This window comes from Xiphias gladius, chromosome 12 (genome assembly GCF_016859285.1).
Source record: "Xiphias gladius isolate SHS-SW01 ecotype Sanya breed wild chromosome 12, ASM1685928v1, whole genome shotgun sequence".
In the NCBI taxonomy this organism is placed as follows: Eukaryota; Metazoa; Chordata; class Actinopteri; order Istiophoriformes; family Xiphiidae; genus Xiphias; species Xiphias gladius.
The window spans coordinates 3468347-3481716 of NC_053411.1; the positions used below are offsets into that span (position 1 = coordinate 3468347).

Below are 13370 nucleotides of genomic sequence, written 5' to 3' on the forward strand. Positions count from 1 at the left end.
TGTCTCATTTTCCAGTACATTTCGGGTCCAATCAGATAGTAAGCTGAGTTTCCTGCACCTCTCCATCCTCCTCCATTTCCTAACAGTTAAATATTGGCAATCATTGTGTTGTTGGACAGCGCACAAACTCTCCATTTCTAGCTTGTATTGTAACTGGTACTGATCCTCAAACTGTAAAATGATATTTTATAATCCTGTTTTGTGGACCATTTCGATAGCTACACTGCATACCAGCTGTGATTTTTCCAGTGTGTCTGTATTTGTTACGAAGCTTTGTATTGGGTATTTGTGCTGATATAATTCAAAACTACTTTTTTAAATAAGTATGCACTGTGACAGTAGAATAGAAGAAAAACATCTAATGACATATGCAGATTTCTTGAACTTTAATTTAGAAAAATGAAATTACAAGACTAACAAAGTGACTTCCAATGACTTCTGGTTGAGGTATCTAAAGCTGTATTTATTTTATTTTATTTTTTTTACCACTGTGAAAGTGTAAACACAACATCTGACATATTATTGCCTTATAAAGTTGATTTGGCGAACAGTTTAGCAAACAATTGCCTATTTATGCATCCAGTAGACATCAGAATTCATTTGGAATTTCTGTCCATTTGATGAGTGTAAGTCCAATATTCATTCTCCTTTTAGCTCTGTTTCGGTTTCCACCAACTCCTGATAAAAACATGTCTGCTTAGCTGCTAAAGCCTCCATTATGTTCACCATCTGCTCTGTAACTGTGTCTGTCTGCTGCTTGGTGCTGGGCAGGTAGTGTGCTGTGGGTTTACCATAACTTTTTTGCAAAAAACATTGTTGATAACAACAAAATTTGCAGACCTTAATTCAAAACAATTGGCTAAAAGAGGCCAAAAATCCTCACAGAGCTGAGGGAAACAGCAGAGTTGGTGATATTTTTCACTAAGGGTTCATCACTAAGAAAAACCCATTTCACATTACGTAGTCATTTGACCTATTGTTTACATATAAATGCTGATCAGTGCAGCTTTCAGATGTTATAACAACTGGTATATACAGTATGGGTTTCAGAGTCCATCGGAGGCATTGCATCATGATAATAGCACATGCACTGAATCAGTGGATGGCATACAAAGTGAATGTTTTCCATTTAATACTACAACTGATAACCATGTTTAATTAATTTTACTGAAGCACAATTGAGTTATTTGTTCACAGACACAAAATTAACTAGGATTAAATGTAAATCCTTGGTTCACTACTGGTGAATGATTGATGATTTGAATCCACCGAAGGCAGGGAAAGTGTATCTCCTCTAATAAATTACAGTTAATATGATACATCAGTAGCTGGCTGAATATCTGCATTTTCCTTTCCTCTTGGAGGAAATAAAGACATGAACAGGACTTTGCTCTGAGGCACCTTATTGATTTCTGTATTGTCCCTCGTGTTTTTCATTCTTTCCTCAAAAGATTTTTCCAGAAAAGTTCCTCAAGCTATCCTCAGCTGATGTTAAGTTTTCTATATATACCATAATGCCTGAGTTCTATACAGATCCTTAACATCCTTTCTAAAACAGTTCTACCCAGCACTATGGCACGACCCTTGAGACCTGTTTTCTGGTTCTATTTCAGACCACTTGTGCGAGAGAGTAGACTCACTGCCTGCCATCTTCGTTAGCAAGCAGACCTCTCTTGGGTGCTGCCTCCCTCTCTCGCTATCTATGTGTATCTCTCTCTAGGCTGTTAAATATGCATGGATGAGGGAAGCGATGAGGTGGTGGAGTTGGGGTGTGTAGGGATGAAGGGAGGATGATGCTTTCGCCTCGATTAAGTATTTACAGCACCCGAGACCATCTGGACCGAGGGAGAAACACTGCGAGAGGGAAGAGAAAGAAAGAAAGAAAGAAAGAAAGACAGAAAGAAAGAAAGAAAGAAAGTAGACAGAATCAACTTGAGAGGGAAATAAATTAGTGGAGGTGAGGAGAGGATGAGGTTAAGAGGGAAAGCAGAGGGGAAATGAAACATGCTGTCTTGATTAAGCCCAAAAGCACATGTTTCTGCTCTGTCTCTCTCTCTCTCCTGGTTCAGTTTGGGGAAATGTGATCTGGACCCCAGGGAAGGCTAATCATCAACACATTTGTAATGGTGAAATAACTTTGTGAATGTTACTGTGTGTATGCACGTCTGAAACTGTAAAATTCTATGTACACGCGTCCGAAATAAACTGATTAAGGAGGCATCAAAGCGGGAAGTGACCTGAAGCCAAGATGCTATCCTGCGGCCAATGAGCCTTAAAGCCACGGCTTCACAGCACAGAATAAAACTGAAACAAAGATACCTAATTGACTATAGCATTAAGTTTGTTAAAATTACTGCTTTCACTCATCTTACATTTTCTCTGTACTCTGCATCCTTTTTCTTTTCCACTTTAGTTCATATATTTCTGCTTAAAGGGGAACTCCACCAATTTTACACATCAAAGTATGTTCACAGGTGTTGTGGAGTACTACTGCTCATGTGAAATAGCTCTTCAGGGTGCTTCATTGAGTCTGATCAGTGACCTCAAGTGATGTCACTTGAGTCAGCTTGGGTTGGGTCTGAGGACTATGTGTTTGATAAGTAAAAAAACCTGGGGATGTGAAATTAGAGAGGAGTGAGCTCACCAGACCTTTGTAGCCTGCCCTTCATCTCTACTTGAGGCTAAAGGCCTGAGACTACATTAGGTGCTACTAGCATAACATACCCGAATCTCTGACTGAACTTCAGGTGGTCAATTTGCATTTTGGGTAATGTGGGTGCCAGGCTTCTTTTTTTTTAAATTGTTGGACATGAGCCCAACAAAGTTATAGCAGTGCGATACTAAATTAGTTGAGTACTCTTTAAAGTATTGTACATTCTAATATGTTTTTTATAATGTGTGTAAATTTACATTATTCTCATTAGAGTTTCTCAAGATTTTCCTAATACCAACTTCCATTTTACATTCAATTTTTTCAGTTTGCATATTGTAGTTGCCTCTGTTTAGTCCACCATTCATGCACAGGATTCATCCTATGAACAAGGGATTCAGAGGAAAAAAGCATGCACGTAATGGTCAGTAATGTGTTGTATTTCTGAATGAGTAGCTACTCAAGTTATGCTTGCTGCCCCAGTGGGTGATTAATGTGTAATATACAGACAACAACTCTTAGATCTGGTTTATCAAAACACACTGAATGCTACCACCAATAACCACATGTATTACAGAGTCAGTAAGGACTAAAATGTTAAGGATTATATGTTATTTTTTAAATGTTATTGTCAAATTCTTTTTCTTTCTGACAAAAAAAGGTTCACTTACTACGATTTCCAGAGCTTTCCACCACAACTCATGGTCTTCATCAGCAGTTTGTAGCTGTTTTGAGCTTTACAAGTAGAGAACTGCTACAACCACCCTCTGATAAATTCCATGAAATGTGACTGAAAGCTCCAGAAACAGCCAGTAAATGGACATTGAGTTAAGATTTTTTTATCAAATTGTTTTCAAACTTAAGACTGCACTTTCACGATCAACTTTTTGTTATTTAGTGTTCCTACGCAAAAAACACATTGATGACGGTAAGTAAGAATAGTCAAAATAGAAATAAATGTCATTTCTAATGTTGCCTAATAGTGAAACATCCTCTGTGTTGCATTAAAGATACAAAAAGCTGTAGGATTTCCACTAAAACCCTGTTGCTTAGTGTGATTGCAGTCCCCAGTGATTGCATGAACAAGGATGAGCTGATTGCAAATTAAAGTAATTATTCAAATGCTTAAAAATTAATGTGTTCATTTTTTATATTGATATGCTTTAAAAAGATGCCCAATTTCCTGCTCTTTTGTATCGTATTATTGTTTTGCTGCTATCTTGACCCATTTTTCCCACAGGAATCATCAAAGCTTCAACTACCCGTATCATCGCTTAACATCTCCCTGATTGCTCTGCTTCTTGACCGCGGCTTTCAAGAGTGGCTTTGTTAAAACCAGCGAAAACGTAGACTGTGTTGGAGTCAGAGAGAGACCAGAGAGGAATGGAAAGGATGGGATGATGGATAGAGAGAGGAGGAGGGGGAGTGGATGTTGGAGGGCTGATGTGTCTGTCTGAAGTGTGATGCCCCCTACTGTTCAGCTTAAAGAAGCCCTGGAGGCTCTTTTGTATCGCTCCCCTCTGTGCCTGTCCACTTCTCTTTCTTCTCTCTTATATTCAGCTGATGTGTTGCAGGTACACACATTCCCACAGACACACAAATAATCACACAATGAAAACAAACAAGAAGAAACATACACGCAAATACATAAACGCACCGAAAATACACAAGACTATATATATATGAACAAATATCTACACCGAGAAACAGAAATGTACTACCTGTACTACCTATACCTATACTACATATACCTATACGTGTGTGTGTGTTTGCACACACACGCGCATGCACATACAAGTATGGTACAAAGGTATACAGTACACGCCCAGGTATTCCAGAAAAATGCACATTTGCACACATGCATATAAACACATGCACACAAAAAGGTCACAAATAGGCTATAATTTTTATCATAAAACTTAAGTTGAACCTAAATTTTCCTTATGTAGTTGTGGTTGATAAAGCAATTTAGCATATCTGACGATTTAACATATAAGACGCACATATTGAAAACAGTTGTGTTCGTGGAAGTGTGGTGTAGACGATCTCCTCATCCATAAGGGAGCAGTGAGGCCCCCCGGTACGATGGCTGCCAACCCCCCTTGCCTCTTCAAAAGATGTGTGAAGATGGCATGAAATATAAATCCCCCCCGACTCTAACACAAATGGACCCCATATGGTATTTGGGTTAAACAAGTTCTTAAAATACAAAATGATATACTCTAAATACTTGGTTTGATAAATATGGCTTTCTAAAGGTCCTTTCTGAAGGCCCATGACCAAGACTTGGTAGATGAAACCTCCAAAAGTTAATGTTTGAACCAATATTAAATACACCTGGATTCGAGCCCAGATAATTGCAATTCCTGTAAGCATCTAATTTAACTAAAACAAAAGGATGCTCCAACATATGAGTAATTTAAGAGATGCATTTTCATGTTTACAAATTCTTTATAATAGGATTTAGCCCTCTCTTAGACATTTAAACGCCACTAGAAATCAGGATTTTATCTGGTAATCTGATCAAAATATGACAATACAATCAATTTCATCCATCAAATCACAAACGGACGCCACGGACTGCCTGATATTTGAAGGTCTATGTATCATCTAAAAATAAGAAACACTTACACTGAGGATTCAATGCCGAAAAAAGAAGTGCACATCTGCTTGTTTCAGTTTGAGGAGTATTTGATGGATCCCCTTGTAGCAACAGAGTCTTGAGATGACTTCTGCAGTCATCACAGTGTTTGGTAAAGCAGTGGCAAATGCTCACGTTTGCCTAATCTACAAGCATCTTTCCCTCTTTTTACTCTGATGCAGTATCCGAATATGATATTTAAGGCATGACTTGGGACTAGTTGACTGAGAGACAATTTCAGCTTAGACAGATATCTTATTTAAGTGTCCTCAAACAGAACGCAGAGTGGGAACTCATTGTGGGTCTCATATTCAGCCTTACACTCTTCAACATCTACTGTTTCCAGAAAAGGTTAAAGGTTTACTGTATAGAATTGAAAACATAGAGAAGTCCTGTCAAGGTGCAGATTTCTCTACAATGTAAAAAGTATTTTAGAAGTCATCAGTGCTCGTGATGACACTCCTATTACTTCATGTTAATATCTCAAAATGAATGCAGTAAAGTTGTCATTGTGCTTCAAACAAAGTGCCTTTTGAATTGTCTGACACCATCTGAAAACCTGATTCTGAACTAGGAATTGGGTGAGTTGCATGATGCTATGATGGCAGGATTTCTGCACTGCCTTCGAGTGTGGCCATTTGAGAAAAGGTATAAACACAGCACTTCATAAGACCTTTGTTTGAAACATAATAACTAAATAACGAAATACTTTTTCAAATGAAAATGTTTGGGAATCTACCCCAAATGTTCTGATAAGACAGTTTTGTTTTCTGAAATAGAGGTTGGTAGTAGCACACACACTTAAACAGATGTGTAGCTACAACACAAACATATTCACAACGGGAATCTGAGTGTTAAGTGTCCAGTGTATCTCCTCTCACTTCAGGGGCCAAGACCTCCTGACTGCTGTAGTTCACCCGAGCGAGAAAGAAAAAGAACATCTCTGCTGCAGCGTCAATAATTGACCAGTGCCTCAACACACTGACACTTCTACGACCAAAGAAGGAAAGAAAGAAAGGAAAAAGATGACCTGTTGTCAACAGGCAGTTTCTCCAGCCTCACATGGATAACTCTGCGTCATCTTCCTACAGGTGAATTTTTGAATATTTTCACTTGTATACTTCAGAGACAAGCATAAACTGCCCAGAAAGCCTGAGGTAGCCCATGAGTTGCAACTCACTTTTTCCTCCTCTCCCCTCACACAGAGAGCCATTCTCACGAGACAAGTGAGGGGGGATGTTGGAGCTCTTTTATCAGCCATGTTATAACACTGGACCTTGGGCTAGCCATAACAGACTGAAGAACAGACATGCTGGAGTAACAGGCATAATAACAGAGCCCACACTGACGCCAAAGCCTGGGCCCAGACAAAACTCTCCATAGCACACTACGATATACAGACGTGGCATGAGGTATGGTTACAGCTACAATTAGAGGGTACGAGCTGGCAACTTTACAATTAATAATGCATAAAACAGCCAAGGATCCACACTGAAATAAACATTGTTTATACTTTGGAAACACTTGGTATAATTTGTACTGACTGACCTTCTTGACCATTGTGGGTTTTCAACAAACCATTGTTCCAACAAAATGGGTCACTTGTAAGTGCCTTCCAATGACAATGGCAGAAGTGAATGACAATTACTAGTTGACATCCAGTTGCTTGGTTTGAATCCACCTGGGCCACTAACAGATATAGGTTCTCAACTGTGAAGACACTGATTGTGTGCTTTGCTTACTGACACAAGAAAAGCCTCTATAGACCACCACTGATCTACAAGGTTCTCAGTTCATTTACTCAGTCGCCCTGAAAACTCTTCTTCTCTCTGTGGTGTTAACTTTCCCCCTATGTGAAACCTGGCATCTTGATCTACACTACCTGACAGGGCAGGACAGAAATTCCATTCATCTTTCCCCATCTTCCTCATTTTATCCTGCGGACCGGGGACTTCAAAGCCTATAGACCAGTGGATTGTGGCTTTCCACACACCACGCCAAGCTGACAGCTACAAAGAACTGTTACACCCCACACATAATACCAACCAAGACTTGGTCAGAGAGCTGTATGGGTCCTCTTGGAAAATGCGAATGTCATGGTACAGACAGGTGACAAATTAAATGAAAAACCTGAAAAATGAGTGGAGAAACAGGATGACAATGCCACCAGGGATCACCGAACGGTTTGATGAGTATGACAATGATTTGAATCATATGCTATGGCCTTCAGAGTCACCAGATCCTAACCCAGTTGAACACCTATGGGAGATTTTGGACCAATGTGTTACATAGCACTCTTCAACACCATCATTAAAACACCGAGTGAGGGGAATATATTTTGGAAGGATGGTGTCCATCACACCAGTAGACTTCAAGAGAAATGTAGAATAATGCCAAAGCACATTGAAGCTGTTCACGCGATACGTGACAGCACAACACCTTAGTAAGACACATTATGCTGGTTTTTCCTTTAATTTGTCTGTGATTTCCGCTTTTTGGACAATGATGCCAACAGGCAGCCAGCCAGCCTCTTCTGTATCTGCCAATTTAGATTCAATTCAGATTAAATTCAACCATTTGCTGTTTTTTCTTTCTCAATCAGGCTGTCCGGTGGTGAATCTGGAGCATTATTCATAGACTGCAACAATTAAAACATCAACAGCGGCACGATAAAAATATGTACATTATTCATATCTGTCCTCCAGGGAGACAGGCAGTCAGAGCTAATGAGAGGCTGAAGCTTTGAAGTCATGGAGCCCTCAGTGAGGTGAATGGCATGAATTAAGTACCGCCATCAGACACATTTTGCTCTGTGCCAATGTCTTCTAGAAGGCTAATTTTAGCCAGTATTATTAGCCCTGTCTTGACTATTTTCTCAGGTTTTATTAGGAAATTTGAATATAATTAAGTCTCCTCCATACCCTTTTCTATGAGAAGGTCTTTATTCTACATCTCTCCTACCAGCACCCCAAGAGCTGATTAGGGAGATGTAGAAGAAAGAGGAAATTAATATTCCATGAGAATATATGTACAAGTAAAAAGATACAGTTGTTATGAAGTGGAATGGAATGGAATCATTGCTTTTTCTGTTGCTAAAAAGCAAGAGCAGTGTGAAGTGTTTTTGGCGTGCAGCAGCTTTGCTAAATAGAAGTAGCTCTGCCAGCAAGACTTGACCCCTTTCCCTGGCACTGCCGGTGCCCACCGTCCTGCCCTGTGCCATGCTGATATGCTATCTGCCCAAACAGATGCCCACTCTGGCCTCCCAGTGCCACTCTCCGGTCCCCCACTTTACTCGTAGCTGCCTGCTGATGTTTTGTCCGTCCTAGCGCTCTGTGTCACCCTTGTCTCCTTGAATAAGCACAGCGGAGAGATAACCGAGACCAGCACTGACCTCACTGTTAAAGGGAAGTTGCTTGCTGATGATAGGTCTGCGTGGGTCTAAGTCAAGACATGACATAAAGACATCCAGCAAGAGCAAACACGCTGTAAACATTTGGCCTACCTCCACAGTGAGCTCTCCAGGACCTTGGTGGAGTCAGCATGGTAGTACTTGGTCAGTATCAGGATGACCTGCAACAGAAGGTGGAGGAGAGAGATACATTTAGACGTAAGCTAGAACTGAAGAAAAGGACTGGATAGTGAATCAAACCAGGGCCGTAGTCAGGATTTTATACTTACTAAGGTTACTAAATTCAAGCAGTCACCAACAACCACTCAAATAATTTTACAGAGACATGAAAAATGATCATTTTTCTTTTTCTTTCTCTTCCATTTTACAATTCATACAACTGCTCTATTTTAACTTTTGTTGTAAATATGTTATTCATTTCAAAACAGTTGTATTTAGTAAGTAGTGTCTGTACAATATATTCTAATTCATTTTCTCCATGTATGAACTTTTCTCTTCCTTCATAATACATTTAATTTATTGAGGTGACTTAAATGAAAACAGAGAAGCATAAGTAAAATACAAGCATCAGACTCTAACAAATTCAGTACATTTTTGGTACATTTTTAAAAAACTAAACTAATTAATATTTTTACATTGATAATGAATCAAATGCAGATTAACCCACAGAGAATTATCACCCGATTTAGCAGTTCCCCTTAGCTCTACAGAGCATTTTACCATCTTTTATCTTATTGTTTTGGTTTTACCATAACTCCACTCTCATTAAACTCATTTTCAGCAGCAGCATGCAGTTTTTTTCAGCAAAAATCTCTGATAATCCCACTATACACTACCTGCCAAGCATCAAACTGCACATATAAAAAGTTAGCAGCTTGCTGGTGAAGAAAGTGGAACATCTAATGTACAGTGCTGGATGTAAAGTATACATAGGCAGATGTTAGCTTGCATTTTTGCTGTATCAACATTATAAGGTGATAATTTTGTACGTGTTGTGTTTACAGCTTGTTCTATTGACCTCAAGTGCCCAAACATTAATAATGAATGCAACTTTAAGCACTAGCCACAAGATAAAACACCTTTAGTTCAATGCCAATGCAAGCTAATTTCAATTCACTCTTGCATTAAACTAGCTTGGCTAATCTATTTTTTTAAGATAACTGAGTAATCTTAAATAATTTTAAACACAAACAAGTTGAGCAATTCACAGTTCTCTTTTATCTTGTCGGATGTTATGCTAAATGATAGCCAGTGCTCACAGCTGTTAATAGTGCTAACAGCTGATTTAATATTGTGCAGCAGTAAATTTAACATAGCAGTCTCAAACAATTCCTGATTTTGTGTTAGCACACATCTTCATCTTCTCAATAATAAATCCAGACAGGATAAGCTAATATTTAAAAATCCCATTTGATCCTTAAAGTCAAATTTAAAAAAAATCACATCTCAAGAACTCAATTTCTCATCTTTATTATTTTTTTACATGAACAAACACTTGCAGTTTCAGGCAACAGGACTTAAATGGAGGTTTTTAAATAATATTTTATACTTACTTACTTCATACTTAAAAGCACCATTGGTCAGTCAACAGACCTGCATAAATGTGGCCAGTGTTGGCCAAGATTTCAGCTAATCTCTCCTCTGCATTTATATTTCAAGTAAAGGCAACCGTGAAGGAAATCCATCTGCACCACCACTGATTTTTATGCTGAGCATTGTTTGAGGGTGCTTGGAGAAACTATTACCCTGAACAAATAACACTCTTATTTGCCACTTCTATTCTAGCAAAAGCTCATGCAGTGCTTTCCTCAGTGTTCCTCCTAGCCTCCTTTGTGCAAATAAATTTATAAATTTAGCTGAAACACATTTTTCTTGAGGCAATTGAGGCAAGTAGATAACGGGTTTGTTTTTAGGTTAGGAGACAGAAATATTTAATATTTAATAATATATTTAAAATATTATTACAATTTTTTACAAAAAAAAATGCAATAAATAAAATGTAGGGATGTATTAATGATATGACCAAGAAATCTTGATATGGGGCACAAACCCAACACTGGATCAGAGACTCTTGTCTTTCATATTTCTGAGAATTCCTGTTCTTGACAGCAAGGTCTGCTGGGATTTGCGTTGCCATGGCAAGAGTGCCAGTGGGTCAGGCAGCACAGTGGGGGTGAGAGGGGTGATTGACAGGCTGGCTTGCATTTCTAGGCAACGGAGCGAGTGAAAAACTGGGGCCTGCCTTCAGGCAGAGGGTAGTTGATTGGCCAAGGGGTCCTGCCGAGAGGCCGCTGCCAACAGCAGGCTGTGTTGAAGGTAGCTGCTCCTAGGGACTCAAAGGTGGACACTGTGCAATATGGACACTTCTGATACATCTTAATGTGGAAAGCAAGCACAGCCTGTATCACCATATTCTCAATGGGGATAGTACATGAATATGGCTCTTATTTTTACTCCACATGTTTTTCCTTGAATACTAAGTGACTTGAAGAACAAATGCGTGAAGTTTTTACAGTCCCGGTGGCCTCTGGGATAATGCAAGAAAGCTAACAAGTTCAGGAGATAAATATCTGGTTGATTTCTTTGTCAGATAGGATCAAGGCTGTGTTGTCTTGCTCAGCTGACTTAAGAAGATACCTGGCTGCAAGCCTAAATATTTGCCAAATATGTTTTCATCCCTGCCAGAACATTTATCCCTATAAAACTGCACCTCTACCAAAAGTAATGACCCAAGGCTTTCATATTGCCCTCTTGTGTCAGCGTGAGGCCACACAGCCTTTAGCATTCAGCTGCAGTTAGTATTCAAAATGAAATCCTAAGCAGTTTTTATAAGACCTTCCACTGAGGCAGGGCTGGTCTTTAACTGTGTCTTAAAAGAGTTTTTTCCAGACGAAACCCCAGAGTTGGTCAAAGTGGAGCACCACAGCTGCGGATATAACGAATGAGCTTTGAGAGCTCTAGACCAATTTCCAAAACACTGCCATCAAAGTCTCGAGGCACTTGGCTCAAAGCAACCCAAATTCAGGACTTCCATCCCTGGTGGAGCCTGGCTTCCAAAGATGTTTATGGAGTCCAGAAAACCAGAACAGAGGACATTTCCCTGAGCAGCAGCCAACTTGCCAGGGCTGATAACAACCTTGGTAACAGCTCTAAGAGATGCAGTGACACCGTACAACCCACTTTTTTCTACACCTCTAACTGCCATAAAAACTTTCTTTGCTGAGGAGAAATTTGACTGCATCCCTTTCTGAATTTGTGAACCTTTTGAGGCTCTTTGAGTCATGCAGCATGTAGCAAGTATTCCCTTATTGGTCTTTGGCCTACTGTGACTCAACTGGTGTCTCTGCAAACAGGCTGTCCACCTCTGTACAGCTGCCCCTCTCCTAATTAGACAATGGTGCAAAACTTGACTTTCTTACCATTCAGGCAGAAAGGCAAAGTAACAGCACCTGTCCCTTGACATCAGGATTCCAACTACCATGCTCACACTTAGTACTTGTGCCTCCCCAAGCTAATCTTAGTTTCCTTCCTCCTTGAGCTTTAAGCATCCAATTGAAAATGTAAGCTTTAGTCTTTAAACCGGAATTGTTTTCTTTTATTATTTTTTCTTTTCTTTTCTTTTCTTTTATTCACCTAAGGGAAGCAAATCAAGTTGAAAGCACATTTGGCAGTATCAGCTTATAGGCTTATCTGAGGTTTCTCGCTGAAAACAGCTGCCTGCTGGGCTGGTAAGAAGGTTACCACCAAATCCAAAATAATGAGCTGAAAAACGCTAAAAGGCGCTGCAGAGCTGCAAGGAACTGCAGAGTTCTGTGAAAATAAGTTGTGGGTTCATCACCATGAGTGACAACTTTCATTTTTATACATAGTTATTTCATCCATTGTTAATATAAAAATCAAAATTTCACAGAAACCAGAGAGAATAACTTGTTTTGTAAAACCAACAGTTCAAAACCCAAAGAGATTCAATTTACAATGATATAAAACAGGGGAAAGCAACAAGTCCTCACATTTGAAAAGCTGAGTTTTTTTTAAGAAGATGATTATTAAAAATTATCAATTGGTGGACTTACTGTTTCAGCACTAATAATGATCACAAGTGTTTTAATATACGTTGATTTTGCGAGCAGAGAGGGCAACTTTTGAAATGTTGGAGTTATATAACAGAACAACTTGACAAGTACTATCACATCACTGCCCAGCTAGCACCTGACGTCAGTGTAACATCAGAAAGATGTTGGACTCAACAACGACGACGATGACCAACAGACCAGTCACTGAACTTATATTCAAACAAATATCAACATCTAAGGATATTGGTGGCCAGCTGTGTGACTGCTGGGTTGGTTGTCTGGGTCAGCCAGTCTTTGCATTATATTATGTCAATATATACAGAACATGGACCCTGTGCTAGTACTGGGTTCAGCTCCATATAAAAATTTAATATGCCACAGCTTCTAACAGCTTGCGTCCTTCCTCTGACACAAAATACATTTGGCCTGCTGGTTACAAGGAAGCCCTGTCTATAATATAAATGTATAATTATAGTTTTCTAAGTGTGGCACACATCAAATTGCATCCTCTGCCTTCCACATGAAAAGAAACAGGGAAACTTTCTCTGTCCATCAGTCCCGTGAGATTGAGGTTTGCATCATTCACCCAAATGCCAA

The 13370-nt window shown here is 39.3% G+C and overlaps 1 protein-coding gene across 4 annotated transcripts in view; it reads right to left on the bottom strand.

Annotated features, from left to right (window-relative positions):
• Window positions 1–13370, bottom strand: part of sorcs2 (sortilin-related VPS10 domain containing receptor 2) — a 305555-nt gene that overhangs the window by 218248 nt on the left and 73937 nt on the right. For all 4 annotated transcript variants that reach the window (XM_040140283.1, XM_040140282.1, XM_040140281.1 and 1 more), the window contains exon 2: window positions 8794–8861. In XM_040140283.1, coding sequence (XP_039996217.1) covers window positions 8794–8861 — 68 coding nt within the window. The remainder of the gene's footprint in view (window positions 1–8793; window positions 8862–13370) is intronic.